General features: G+C 39.6%; 1 protein-coding gene across 1 annotated transcript in view; it reads right to left on the bottom strand.

Moving 5' to 3' along the window:
- Positions 1 to 1,064: 1,064 nt before the first annotated feature.
- Positions 1,065 to 13,592, bottom strand: part of hspg2 (heparan sulfate proteoglycan 2) — a 97,635-nt gene continuing 85,107 nt past the window's right edge. The window contains exons 70-87 of the mRNA XM_059332419.1: positions 13,536 to 13,553; positions 12,167 to 12,251; positions 11,230 to 11,374; positions 11,024 to 11,126; positions 10,835 to 10,944; positions 10,635 to 10,743; positions 9,773 to 9,871; positions 9,417 to 9,638; positions 9,036 to 9,280; positions 8,743 to 8,914; positions 8,255 to 8,377; positions 7,845 to 7,901; positions 6,283 to 6,358; positions 5,764 to 5,842; positions 4,935 to 5,005; positions 4,736 to 4,819; positions 4,143 to 4,246; positions 1,065 to 3,620 (exon numbers count right to left, since the gene is read on the bottom strand). Coding sequence (XP_059188402.1) covers positions 3,448 to 3,620; positions 4,143 to 4,246; positions 4,736 to 4,819; positions 4,935 to 5,005; positions 5,764 to 5,842; positions 6,283 to 6,358; positions 7,845 to 7,901; positions 8,255 to 8,377; positions 8,743 to 8,914; positions 9,036 to 9,280; positions 9,417 to 9,638; positions 9,773 to 9,871; positions 10,635 to 10,743; positions 10,835 to 10,944; positions 11,024 to 11,126; positions 11,230 to 11,374; positions 12,167 to 12,251; positions 13,536 to 13,553 — 2,075 coding nt within the window. The 3' untranslated portion in view covers positions 1,065 to 3,447. The remainder of the gene's footprint in view (positions 3,621 to 4,142; positions 4,247 to 4,735; positions 4,820 to 4,934; positions 5,006 to 5,763; positions 5,843 to 6,282; positions 6,359 to 7,844; positions 7,902 to 8,254; positions 8,378 to 8,742; positions 8,915 to 9,035; positions 9,281 to 9,416; positions 9,639 to 9,772; positions 9,872 to 10,634; positions 10,744 to 10,834; positions 10,945 to 11,023; positions 11,127 to 11,229; positions 11,375 to 12,166; positions 12,252 to 13,535; positions 13,554 to 13,592) is intronic.

Below are 13,592 nucleotides of genomic sequence, written 5' to 3'. Positions count from 1 at the left end.
ATACTGAGAGGCTGATTAGGGAAATGGAAGCAGGTGAGCAGGTGGAAGGTCAGCTGATAGAAAAGGTGTGTTACTGCAGGGCGAGAGGGAGTGGCTGGATCTGAAATGACAGGAGAGTTAGTACATGGCAGGAAAAACAGAAAAGACAACAGAATAACTACTAGGAGCTGGTTAGAGCTGTGACAACCTTGGAGTGAGGATTTATTTATTCCTGGAAGGGTTTATGATACATTTGAGGATGAGAAGCATACTACAATATACTATAGCAAGACATTTTTCAAAGTCTGCCTCACAGATCTGCTGTCCTTGAAAAATGCTGTCCAGATCTTACTGAAATAACTCTGTTACATAACCACCATAGTGTGAGTGTGAAAACTGAGCCACCCCAAACCCACCTCTGTGTTGTCATCCTGTGGCAAAAAGCCTCTGACAGACTGACAGAAGATGAGTCCTCATGTTTATGTACAGGTAACCCCCTGTGGCTCTGAAGGGAATCTTCTAATCTGGTTATATAACTGTCCCCTGTTGTCACTGATGAAATAGGGATTTCTGAAACGTTATATTTCATTTCATCTACCAGCTGACTAATTTAAACTGCCTCCTAATTCCTTTGGCTTAATGTTTATATTATATTTAAATGATGTACACTATGTTATGATATTCTGTTATGTATAATCAGCATACTATCAGTATCAACAACCTTCATGACCTTTCGTTTTTTCTTTTTTTGTCTATGATGCTTTAAGTATTTATCCATTGTCAAGGTAATTTCACCAATAACTACAGTAGACTGTAAGATGAGAGAACTGTATGTCTGTGGGACAGGATTATATTAGAAACCTGATGTGGGTGTAACCTCTACAAGGGAACACTGGATCTTAATAAACAGTATAATTGGCCTCTCCTCTGGGACCGTCTAACCTTAACGTTTACCTGCACAATGGATTATTTGGGAACAATGAGGTGATTTGAAGCTAAAATGCTCCGTGTAAAGAAACCTCCCAGCATGAAGCAAAACACAGCAATACAGAGGCAAAAAAGAAAAACTCACAAGATTACAAATAGCACATGAATTTTGTTTTTAATTAAGAAACACCAAGGGCAAGGGGAGCGTCTTTTCAACATTGGAAATGGAACCGTCAGGTCGTCCTGACATGGACAATATTTCATATGGTACACTTTCATTCATTTAAGCGAGTTTTCCGCTTTTTCTGCCATTCAGAAGTGAAACACATTTAAAAATAATAATGTCCACCATTACTAAAAGTGCACCTTTCATATTTTGTGGCCTAAAAACAACCAAAAAAGCAGTGGAAGTTTCTTGACAACTTTGGGCAAGAGTGTACAGTGTTTATATATGAAAATCCAGTTTAAGAGCAGATACACAAAAGGCACCCAACAAAGGGCGCACACACCATCATTCTCTGCTTCAGTGTCCTAAACCTGGACCACAGCAGTGGCTTCAATCCACATGTTCAAAGCTGAACAAACATGATGACAACTTTATTTGTAGATAAATAATCCATTCATTGTATTTGGAGCCTAAGACTTTTTTCATTGAGTGAATTATAAGACCAGTTTCCAACCATTTGACCAAGCAGTTCATTGGGGTTTTGTGGAGAACTTCCCGAGGGGCCGTGTTCAAACTCAAACATGAGGGGGAAAACAAGGGGATGTGGGAGGCAATACACAATAACCAGAGGAAAGAAAATAGCAAGTTGTGATTGCTCTAAAACAGCAGAATCAAGCCTTGAAACAAAAGCAATGAAAAAGAGAAGAAAAACATAACATAAATAAAAATGAGACAACTCTAAGTGAAAGGATAGTGCTCATTTTTAGGATATTAATACACATATTTTAAGCTTACAAAAATGCAAAAAAAAAGGCTTGTGAACCCCCCAAAGTGATCGTGCCGATGTGGTTTTGTGGTGTGGTCGACTAAAAGTGGGCGAGCATGCTTTTTCAGAGCTACACTACTGGTCACAGCACCTGCAGGAGGCTTCCACTGCATTTCCAAACACTATCCCAACTGTGTCCTACTACTAATTGCTGCAGATGAATCTGCTTCTACGAGCCTTCAGAATTGTATAGCTTAATGATTTGCCGCTAAAGCTACCAAACCTGAAAATTAAGGAACATCTTGAGGCAGTTCTGGGTTGACCCTCCTGAGGATATGGATAATGACACACGCACACGCACACACACCTGACTCCATCATGGGGCTTAAAGTAGAATGACCTGTGAGAAATGAAATAGGCTGAAACATACATAACCAACAAATTTACGAGCATACACACTTATTCTCTAGAGATCTACCTGTCTGGCAGATAGTTTTAGACATAAAACAATATCTTTAACAACCACACATAAAAAAGTACACCCTTTCAGCTCTTTAAAACTGTTTTTATGAGATCTACTCAATCAAATAAGTCTGTGGAGGCAGCAAATCATGCCATATTCTTATAAAAGTCAACCTAAAATGCCATGCATATCAAGAGACAAAAGTGAATACCGTTTTACAAGGCTTTCTCAATCTATGTAACCAATTACAAAAAAAAAACACCTTTCTAAATGTGAGACAGACAACCATATGACTATGTCCTGTATCTTCATGTCTGACATTAGCACCAAGGTTTCTTTCTTTTTCATAAAAAAGAACAAATACAGACACAGAAGACACAACGGCGCAAAGCAAAATAAATCAGCCGAGTTGAAGCGGCAGTACATGAAACATTTGTGGTTAATGGTTTGTATTCGAGGACCTGAGTTGTGTACTGAAGCTGCATGTGACTGTGACCGTGTGTGCTCCTCTCCCAACAATGTTGCAAAAGACTATAAGCATGCTCGCGTGCAAAAAAAAAAAAAGGTTCCTCTACAGAAGTGAAGAAAGAAGGCCTAAACATCTTCAAGTATTAATACAGTTAGGCCTATAAAAAGCCCTGGACACACAGTATTAGAACCCAGAATAAACTCTAGGAAAGTTGAAGAGCAGTTATGGTTAGTTTGCATGTTTTCCCCCCACAAATATAATATATATATATATTCATATGTATATAAATAAAAATTCAGTGCTGTAAAAACATCTCCAACTCCATAGGATCTGACCCATCGTAGAAGGCCTAATTTATTTTACTCTTACTCTTCTCAAGGCTAAAACTACTGCTGGAAGTATGTAAACTGTACTGGTTCTCCTGTGTTAATAGTCCTTCATTGAGAATACAACACTGAGGAAGAGAAGACTTGTTAATATCGTTTCGTTTTTTCTCTCTTTTTTTTGGTTTTACTGCACACAGAGAAACATATCCTGTTGTGTCATCTTGTTTTTTTTTGGTAGCAGCAAAGCACCAAGTCTCTCTGTGTGAGTCTGCTGTGTGTGTGTATGACATCACTCCATAGTCTCTGTGTGTGTATGTGTTTGTGTACGTGTGTTCTTGTGTCTGCTGCGATCTATGAAGAGCACGGCTGCACGTTGACGCCGTGGGCGGCGTGGGTCTGCAGGTCGATGGCCTGGGCTGGCTGCTGTCCCGGCCGGGCGTTCATCAGTGCCAGGTTCCTCACGCAGCCCGTCATTCCAGACATAAACTTCCTTCCTGTCATAGCAGCCATGTCTGGGGCGCCACCTGTCACATGAGAACACACACAAAGTAAGCAACTAGTGAGAAAAATCCACTTTGGACATTTGGACCCAGAAAGCAGCTTTGAGGCCACTTAAGTCTCTGGTACAACTTTAAATAAATGACCCAGATAATTTGACTTGAAAGAAAGAGATAATAAAAACAAATATGGTTAAATTTTCAGTTTCTGCAGCGAGGAACTCTTTTATAATGTCTCCAAAAAACTACAAAATGTAATAAAATGCAAATCTAGCTCCAGCCAGCTTAACTAGCCAACAGTGTTTTCTGTTGAGATAGCTAACTATTTTATAATGACTCCAAAAACAGACAAAATTTAGTAAAATGTAAAGCTAGCTCCAGTTAGCTTACCTAGCCAACAGTGTTTTCTGTTAAGTTACCTAAGCCGTTAAAGGAAAAGTATAGAACTTTATATTTTTTCACATTCGATTTTAATTATATAACCAACAATACTATTTACTAGAGTTTTCTAGCTATAATGTGACCTGTCTGATTTCACAATCCACTCACCAAGGTATATATTGCCTTTGGTGTTGACCATGAGGCTTTTGCCTTTAGACTGGCCATGTAGTGCGGCTCCTCCATCAATCTGGATGTATCCATCTTTTCCAGTTCTGCAAGAAAAAAGGAAAATGTGGGGACAAACAAAAAACTCAATACAAGCACCGAAGATGTAAAAAGTTAGAAATCTGCAGATACTGTTGATATACTGATAATAGCTAGTAAAATTGATATATCGTAAAAAAACCCCAATTGGTTTATTTTTCTTGCAGAGTAGTAAGGGATTTGAGATTGCATGAGATATCCTGCAGTGTTGGTCACTTTTTGCTCATTACAATATTATAGTTGGTAGATGTTTTACAAATCTAAATATTGCAATTACTGTCAGTTAAGTCACCAATATTACATTGGATATCTGGTTCAGTTTTCACAGTTTATAGTGATTAAGTCCTACACACCGGCCTGTTTATTAAGACTTTGTGTGCAAGAACTTTTTTTTAAAAGTTAAAAGCACTAATTTATTTAGAAACTAACTTCTAATTATATGCTTATGTATATGTATATATATACATGTGTATACATTATATAACATATAGCCGTACCTGACTGCTGTGACCTTATGCCATCTCCCATCGTTGATGGACCTCCGGGATAAGATCTTTGCCTCCCCGCTGCCCAACTGGTAACTGGATATCATACAAAAAATCATCACCATCAGCATTACTACAACTATAATATGAGCTGAAAATGATGTAACTCATCTCAATGTTAACAGAACTACAGGTCACAGGGATGAGTCACCTGAAAACAAGGTGTCCATTCTCCAGACCGAGGCTAATGAAGTCCTTGCCTCTGCCGTGTTCTCCAAGTTCCTGGAAATAAATGTGTTTAGTCAGCAGAGGAAGAGGATGCTGTGTGATTGAATACTGTGAACCACAGAACAGCTGCCCTGCAGTAATTTTTCTCACCAGCTGTTATAATGGCAAACATGAGGCAATGCAGACAGATTGCTCCTAACAGTATTTGTAAAAGTGTGACATAAAACTTCATGCAAAATAACATTGACAGTAGAAGCCATCATGCTCATTGTGCAAAACGAACCTTCTCGTTACATATGACGCGGTTCTTCAGAAGTTTCCTAGAATTGTTCTGTGTTATTAAACATGCAAAATAAATAAGGAGTGTCTTGTGTTTGAGTGGATACCTTTTTACTAGCATGCACCTTTCGCAAATTGCGTGCGCCATTGGTCTCCTGAGGAAAATGGAGGGTGAGTTAGATAAGCAACATGCATTTATTTAGTGGTGTGAGATAGAGCCGGGCTGGCAGCCAACATGCCCAACAATGTCACAGCTTCAGTGGCACAAGAATTAATGACAGTGAATGATGAAATGAACAAAAACTCAGTACTGTTTAAGTGAAGACATGTAAGTAAAAAAAATAATTACTGAATGCTATGAGAACATTAATGAGCATCACGTCTTTCCAGATGAGGTAATTGTGATGATTAAGAGTGTTGAAGTGCAGTTATGATGAGGATGAGAAGGTGTTTGGGAAGGATGTGAGTATCAGACTTGGATTAAACCATGGTTCAGTCTTATAAATAAACCTCAGGACAGAACCAGGACTTACCACTCCCTGCCACAGGATCAGGCCCTCAGAGGAGCTTGTGTTGATCTCCATTTCGATGGTCTCTGGTGAGTCATGGGCACTTAAACAGAAATAAAAAAAACAACAACAATTATACCCAAGATGCATTGATAAATCAACTCTTAACAATGTACTGGAAAGTTATATAGTTATATATACATATATATACACAAATATTTTTCATATATAAACATACTTTTTCAGAGGCCAACATTTCCATATTAAACATACTTTTTAAAATTGGTCTTTTGTATTATAATTTTTTTTTGAGACACTGAATTTTAGGTCTTCATTAAATGTAAGCCATAATCATTATAATTAGAAGAAATTAAATAAATTAAGACATGAAATGTTTCATTCTGTATGTAATGGATCTATATAACATGTTATTTCCATGAATTAAATTACTCACATAAAAATAATTTTCTAGGATATTCTAATTTATTGAGATGCAAATGTAAGCATCTAGTGTACCAGAGTATAAAAGCAAACTACAGTTACCTTCTTGGGAAAATGGATTTAGGAAGGGCAATGTATCCATCATCATTGAAATGGGCTGCATACTGATAGGGTGAATCTAGAAGAAATAGAATAAATACACACAAAATGATTATTAAATTACAGTAAGGCTACTGTCAACTTTCATTCTCACTGTTATGGTGCCCTCCAGTGGTGAAAACACAGAAGAAACCCTGATAAGACAGGCATGGTTAGACACAGTAACTTTCCTCTTTAGGCATAAAAAAGTAACCCTTGTGAACTTTTTATTTGAAAGAGGAAGATAAATGTATTTCTTCCTCAAATGCTACATTATCTCAGATACGCTCCATATCCATATTTGTACTATATATATTGAAATTGCAGTATTTATTTATATACACTACCGCTCAAAAGTTTGGGGTCACTTAGAAATTTCCTTTTTTTTAATTTTTTTTTAAGAAAAGCAAAATTTTTTAAAATTAAAATTACAAACATACAGTCTAAACATTGTTAATGTTGTAAATGACTATTAAAGCTGGAAACGGCTGATTTTCTTATGAAATATCTACTATATATTGTCAGCAACCATCACTCATGCGTTCCAGTGGCACATTGTGTTAATCCACATTTATAGTGTTGAACACCTGTACATTATGTTAGCACAGCTGGAAACAGTTTTGTGCGGATTTGAAAAGCAATAAAATTATCCTTGGAGATTTGTACAGGTTAAAATGATTATTTCTACCCTTTCTTTATTTTCGATTCATTTTGTAACTAATTTTATGAAGAAAAAAAAACAGTTTGTTTTCATTTTCTGGGTGACCCCAAACTTTTGAGCGCTAGAGTATTCTATTTTCTATGTTATGCAATTTAAAAACCAAAACAACAAAAATCTCCAGTGCGACCAAACCAGGCTCCATGATGCAAACTCATGACAGTCCTCACCAACCCATTCCTCAAACGTTGCACCGTCTTTGACCTTTCACAGAGATCAAACTGAACTCACCATGGGTCCATGCACAAATAACACATTAAGTACAGAAGATATTTGAAACAAATCTTAACCCAAACACCATCACACTGTGCTTTCAACAGACATGTTTGAGTTGTTAGTAACAGCAGATTTAATGACTGACTTAGGCGGTTTCAGAGAGAAAAACAAGTATTTTTGTGTATTTTCTTGTTTGTATAGACAGGCATTCTTGGAGTAGACGGAGATGAGACTTTATGTTGTGAGTAGTCATCTTACAGGCATTGACATGGCGATAAGGAAATAGAAAAACAAGGGGAATTCCACATTTCTATCTGGGTCCAAAAACAGGCAGCATAATCAGTTGATCTTCCAACTTCAGTCTACCATCCTGTTACCTTTTAGTATGTAGAATTCCCCTCTCCCAACTTTCCAATGGGGACAAGAGCCTCAACAGCTAGTTGAGAACAGACGCATGTTTGGTATGTGCGAACATGTGTTAGGCAATAGACAGTTTGGGTTGAGCTTGGAAGGGACGCGGGGCCCCTCGAGCTCAGATGGGCCCCTGTTAGTCACAGTCATGTCAGGCAGACTGAATATTGAGATACTGTACCATTTGCAGCACTACTTTCCAATTTCCTCAGGGCTGCAGGAGAGCTGGAGACCTGGCCTGTGTGTGCAGGATATAGCCATGAGAGTGCAGGGGTAAGACATACGTAATCACTTAGGGTTAGGGTCGTACTGTGGAGAATGTGAGTCATATGGGCTCATTTCTGGTTGTCGTCTAGTCTTTGTGCTTTGATGATGATTATCTTTGTCTATAGGATGCAGGTGTGTGCATGGTAGTAACATATGCTGTAGGGGAGGAAAGCTTTGGAGATTTGTTTTCAAAATGGCTTGTAGACAGACTCTTCTACTGAAACTGTTTAAATTAACACAACAATAAGCATTTATTTACCACTTGTCTGCTATTTCTGGCTTTTATTTTGATAAAAATAGGTCATGTGGCTAGTCAATACTTACTTTCTTCACAGTTCAGGCCTGTGTGGCCAGGTGCACACACACATTGGCCGTCGACACAGCTGCCGCCATTCTGGCACTGAAGGTTGCTCTGGCACACGTCTCTGACCACCTCACAACGCTCACCTGCAGGGTCACATACCAGTTATCAGTCAGGGGTGAAAGGTTGATGGTCAAGTTCACACCAGAGGTGGGGCGAGTTCACAGGGTTTGGAGATGAGACATGGAAAATGCTATTTTTGGGGGCAACTAAGGAATTATTTATTCAAGGAGCAGATCTGTTTAAATTGAGTTTTAACCTTTTATGTCCTGATTTCCAAAAAGCCCAGGTGAATAGTTTTAGTTAAGGAAGATAGCTCTGAAAATGTGAAAGTGAAAAATTGGCAGAACTGTGTGAAAGATTATAGCTGCGAATGTTGCCAGGGATTATGGGAAGATCTGACATGTTTGGACTTTTCCAGTGTGTAGAAACTTCGAGCCTGCACACTAACCTTCAAATCCATCCTTACAGAGGCACTGGTACTCATATTCAACATTGGACATGCAGTGACCTCCATTCAGGCAAGGCCGGCGGTCGCAGGGGCTGTTGTCCACACACTTGCGGATAGATCTGCTTTCTGTGAAGCTGTAGGACAGATCCACCTTTTTGTTGTTGATGGAAACCTAAGCAAGCAGTGCAGACACGTTGAAGCAACCACATACTGAAAAATATTAATTATTATTAACATTACTTATTATTAAATATTAATCATTCCCTTTTTTTGTTAGCACAGAGAGAACTCACCTCTCCTATACATCCCTCAAACAGCTCGCTGACATTAGCAGGCTTAGGCAGGATGTCCATGTTGGGGACTCCCCCAAGGTACATGGGGGTGTGAATATTGAGGCCTTGAGCTTTTCCTGGAGATGTCTTCCTCTCCACTGGGCCTTGGTCGACCTTCAGGTGGCCGGCCCTCTTGTTTCGCTCAGCCACAACTCTGTGCCACTGGCCCAGAGAGACTGGCTCTTGACTGAGGAGGATTGCCTGACCTGAAAGTTAAAACAGGCCCAGAGAGATCTTACTGTCTCTGTCTGAGTCTCTATAACTCTATCCACAATAAAAAATATACAAGATACAGGACAAATACCTTTAAGAAACTACAACAGATTTGTGTTGAAAGGTTACCTGTGCCAAGTTCATATCTGAACTCTACATGTCCCTCCACCATGGAGATGGCTACAAAGTCCTCCACCTTCATTTTCTTCCCTCCACAGAAGAACATTAGACCATCTCTTTCCATAGGCTTGAACTCGAGCTCAACCCGCAGGTCATCATGGACGTTGGTCAGAGGTGGATAGGCTATGTAGGACTCCTCACCATCAAACAGTGGAGTTGTCACCAGTTCCCCTAGTAAAAGTGATCAAGGAGTAAAATGCTATTGATGATAGTGAAACTGACAAGGCGTTTTTGAAGGAAAACATACCAATATTCTATATCTTCCTATAAAAACTTAAATATTTGAGAGTAACTTCATGCCTTACCATCCATGCATTTGTTTCCAAACTTGCCAAGATGGCAGCGGCAGTCATAGCCCAGGCCACTCGGGCGGCTGATGCAAGTGGCGTCTGGTCCACAGGCCTCTGTGAGAATTTAGGTCACAAACAGTCAAACACGTATAATATTTTGCGCTGTCAGTAGTCGAATGTAACTCAAGTACTGTACTGAGGTACAATTTTGAGGGCCTTGTACTTTGAGTGTTTCTTTTCATGCAACTGTCTTCTTCTACTACCACTATAATTCAGAAGGAAACATCACTTTTGTTTTTACTCCCCTACATTTATACAACAGCTTATGTTTAGTTAAGTAATTCTTCACGCAAAAATATGATTCCAACTATGGTTCCAAAAGATTTCCTTATTTTCCTTTTAATTATTGTGAGGTTTGCGCTGTTGGTTTGACAAAAATAAACATTATGAAGTCACTTTATGACCCTTGGTAATTGTGACAGCAAACAATTGATCAGTTAGTGGAGAAAATAATCAGCAGATTAATCCATAAAGTAAAGTAATTATTAGTTGCAGTCCTATATACGAAATTAGTAGTTCCAACCAAGTTCTCAACCACCTACAACAATAAAAGTCTGCTCTTACATTATTGCATGAGTAATTAGAATTGAATGATAAAATATATAATAGTACAGGGGATGCTTTATCTATTATACTTTTAGAAAAAAATCCTTTTTATACTTATTATACTACTTTTACTTAAGTAACATTTTCAATGCACTTCATCAAAGGACCTGAACACTTCCTCCACCATTATGCACTCTTATTGGTGCATGAAGATGTAGTTAAAAACAACACCTAGATGTATTTGTGTGGTCAGGTGGGGATCCACATGTACCTGAGTGACAGTGCAGGGATGAGTGGTGCTGGCAGTTGCTTCCTGTGAATCCTCTGGGGCAGCTGCACTTATACAGGCTGGCGTCTGAGTCCGCACACATACCTCCATTCTGAATAATGACATGGTAGAAATTAACAAAATTTCCAAGAATTGAACACAGGCTAAATCCCACAAATAAACAAGTGGATGGATGAACTGACCTGGCATGGGTGGTCTTTGCAGGTGGGGCAGTTTGTGACACCAGTAGAGCTGCGGTCAAGGTCTTTAAAGATGACCTCCTCACCTTGGATGACCAGCTGACGGATACAGCCTGAATAGTAGCATTATCAAATAAGGACTTTTTCTCCCATCCAGTATTTCCTTTCATGGTGTAATGAGTGATGCCTTACCAACAAAACCAGTCTTAATTCCAGCAGTTTTGGCGAGGACTGTGTAGTTGGGGTAACCACCCACATGCAGCTCCTCATTCAGATCCAGGCCCTGGAACTTGCCCTGAGGACAGGAAATGTGCATTTATAGAACATATTCAATGACTTGAATTCTTCAAATGTGCATTATGTGACAGTGGGAGTTACATAAACATTGACAGAAATACCTGTGAGCTGCCATTGATGGGCTCCCCTCCATCCACAATGATATAGCCCAAGGTATGGTTGCGATACAGTTCAACTGTGTGGAATTCTCCCAGCTTGACAGGATTGGGGTCACGTATTGTGGCCATGCCGGAGCCCACGTCAAACCTTAGATCAGAATCAGAATCATCATCAAAGAGCACATCACGCTCTTCATTCATCAATCCATTTTCTTTCACTTATCCAGTGCTGGCTTGTTGCGGCAGGCGGCAATATTTTCCAGTTCTTCCTGAGATACTTGAAGCCACTCCCAGGCCATAAGTCATATATCTCCAGCGTTCTCTGGGTCTACCTTGGATCTCAGATGATATCAGTTGGACATGCTCAGACAACCTCCAAAAGGAGGCATTCTGAGTAGATGTCCAAACCACCGCAACTGGCCCATTTGGATATGAAAGAACAGTGGCTTTACTGTGAGCTTCCTCCAGATGTCCATGTACCTCACTTATCTCTAAAGCTGAGCCCAGCCACCCTACGGAGGAAACTTGTTTTGGCTGCACGTATCTGCAATAATATTCTCTCTGTCACTACCTGACGCTCATGATCATGGGTGTGGGTCAGAATGTATATGGACCGGTCAAATGAGAACTTTGCCTTCCAACTCAGCTCCATCTTCATCACAATGATCTGGTACAACACCTGCATCACTGCTGCACCAGACTGCCTATCCATCTTACGCTCCATTTCACTCCTGAACGGGAGCCCGAGATACTTGAACTTGGGGCAGTAACTCACTCCTGTCCTAGAGGGAACAATGCACCATTTTCTGGAAGGCAGCCAGGCGGCAGGTAAAGTTGGGAATCTGGGCATGCCAACCCTCGGTTTCACAGACTGGCTCCAGGGATCATTACACTGTGTTTCAGTCAATAAAGAGGACTCTTAAAATCCGTATGAACTGACCTGAACTCTAAGCGGCCGCCAACAAGTCCCAGAGAGATGAAATCTGCTCCTGTGGTCCTTCTCTGGCCATTGTAGAGGATCATACCTAAACCACAAAAAAAGACAAGTGAGAACGAGTAAACTTGATCATAAATGCATACCCTACAATAATGTCCATCTCAATAAGTCAATAAATGTAGTGCTTTACTCCACTTATTTAAACAAGTGGATTCTTGAGTCAATGGTTGAACAATTCCCGTTCTTCAGCTTTGCCTCAAGATCATATTTCTTTAATATTAACATTCCTGAAATAACCATCTGATTCTACTGTAAGAAAATCAAGATCTTAGACTAAACATAAGAGAAAGTGACTTGTTAGGATGGACATTGTATGCAAAGGAGTCATTAATACACAAGGTAAACTCTTTAAAAGCTGAATGGTAAAGCAGCATGCTATGGTGAGGCAAGTTTAAAGCCAACCAAAGCCAGGTTATATAACCTGCTTTCCTATCTGGACATCACAAGGCTGCAACCAGTCATATCATACTACCAGTCGTCAGTTTTCTGTCTCCACATGCTGGGAACACATGCCTTTAGCCACAGAGGCTCACAGGGAAGTGGGAACACTTATGTCATCTCTTATGCTTGTGAAAAAGAGTGAGCAAGAGAGAGCAGATTGCATAAATGTGCAACACAAAGTTGAAGTGTAAAGTAAATTACAGTCATAATAAGCTGTAAATTTTTGTCTCGCATATTTATACATTTCTGGTGTGTTCAAAAAGCTTTTGCAATTATATTGAGGCTTGTTTACTACCTGATGGGTTAGATGTGGTGAGACAACAAAACATCCAAACAGTCACACATAACTTCATTCAATAAACATAAAAAAACCCTATATTTTCAGTTAATTTTTAACATGTTATTGTACTGTTTGTTCATTTTGCACTTAAGTCCCCTACACACCTGGCACCAACTTTAGGCAGGTTAAAAGAAGCCATATTTTTTGCAAAGGCAATTTGATTTCCTGTGGCTTTCACTATTTTCAGACCTGCAGTGATGTCTGAATAAAAGAACACCTACATACACATGTTAGGCATTGCATTTACCAGCTCTAGCATACACATGTGTGTAGGCAGTGTAGAAGCTGATGAAGTAAACTGGAATGTAAAAGTAGATTTGTAACCAAGCTAATATTAAGCTGATGTGGTTTTGTGATCATGACCGAAAAAGCCTGTATGAAAAAGGTAGGCCATGCACCATCTTGCATTTCTTTCATAGCCTCTAAATCAGCTCTTGGCTGGATGCATTATGTGAAAGAAGGATGGAGCCAAAAAGCAGTTCTGCCAACATCAGTCTGGAGTTTCTGTGGTTCTCAAGCACTGAGACTCACCAGCGTACAATATGAGACCTTCCCACCACGTGGGTGAGAGGAGGAGGTGAGGGAGAG

Source organism: Centropristis striata, chromosome 5 (genome assembly GCF_030273125.1).
Source record: "Centropristis striata isolate RG_2023a ecotype Rhode Island chromosome 5, C.striata_1.0, whole genome shotgun sequence".
Lineage (NCBI taxonomy): Eukaryota > Metazoa > Chordata > Actinopteri > Perciformes > Serranidae > Centropristis > Centropristis striata.
The sequence above is the reverse complement of the archived record's forward strand: the minus strand, read 5'-3'. Positions and strand labels throughout refer to the sequence as shown.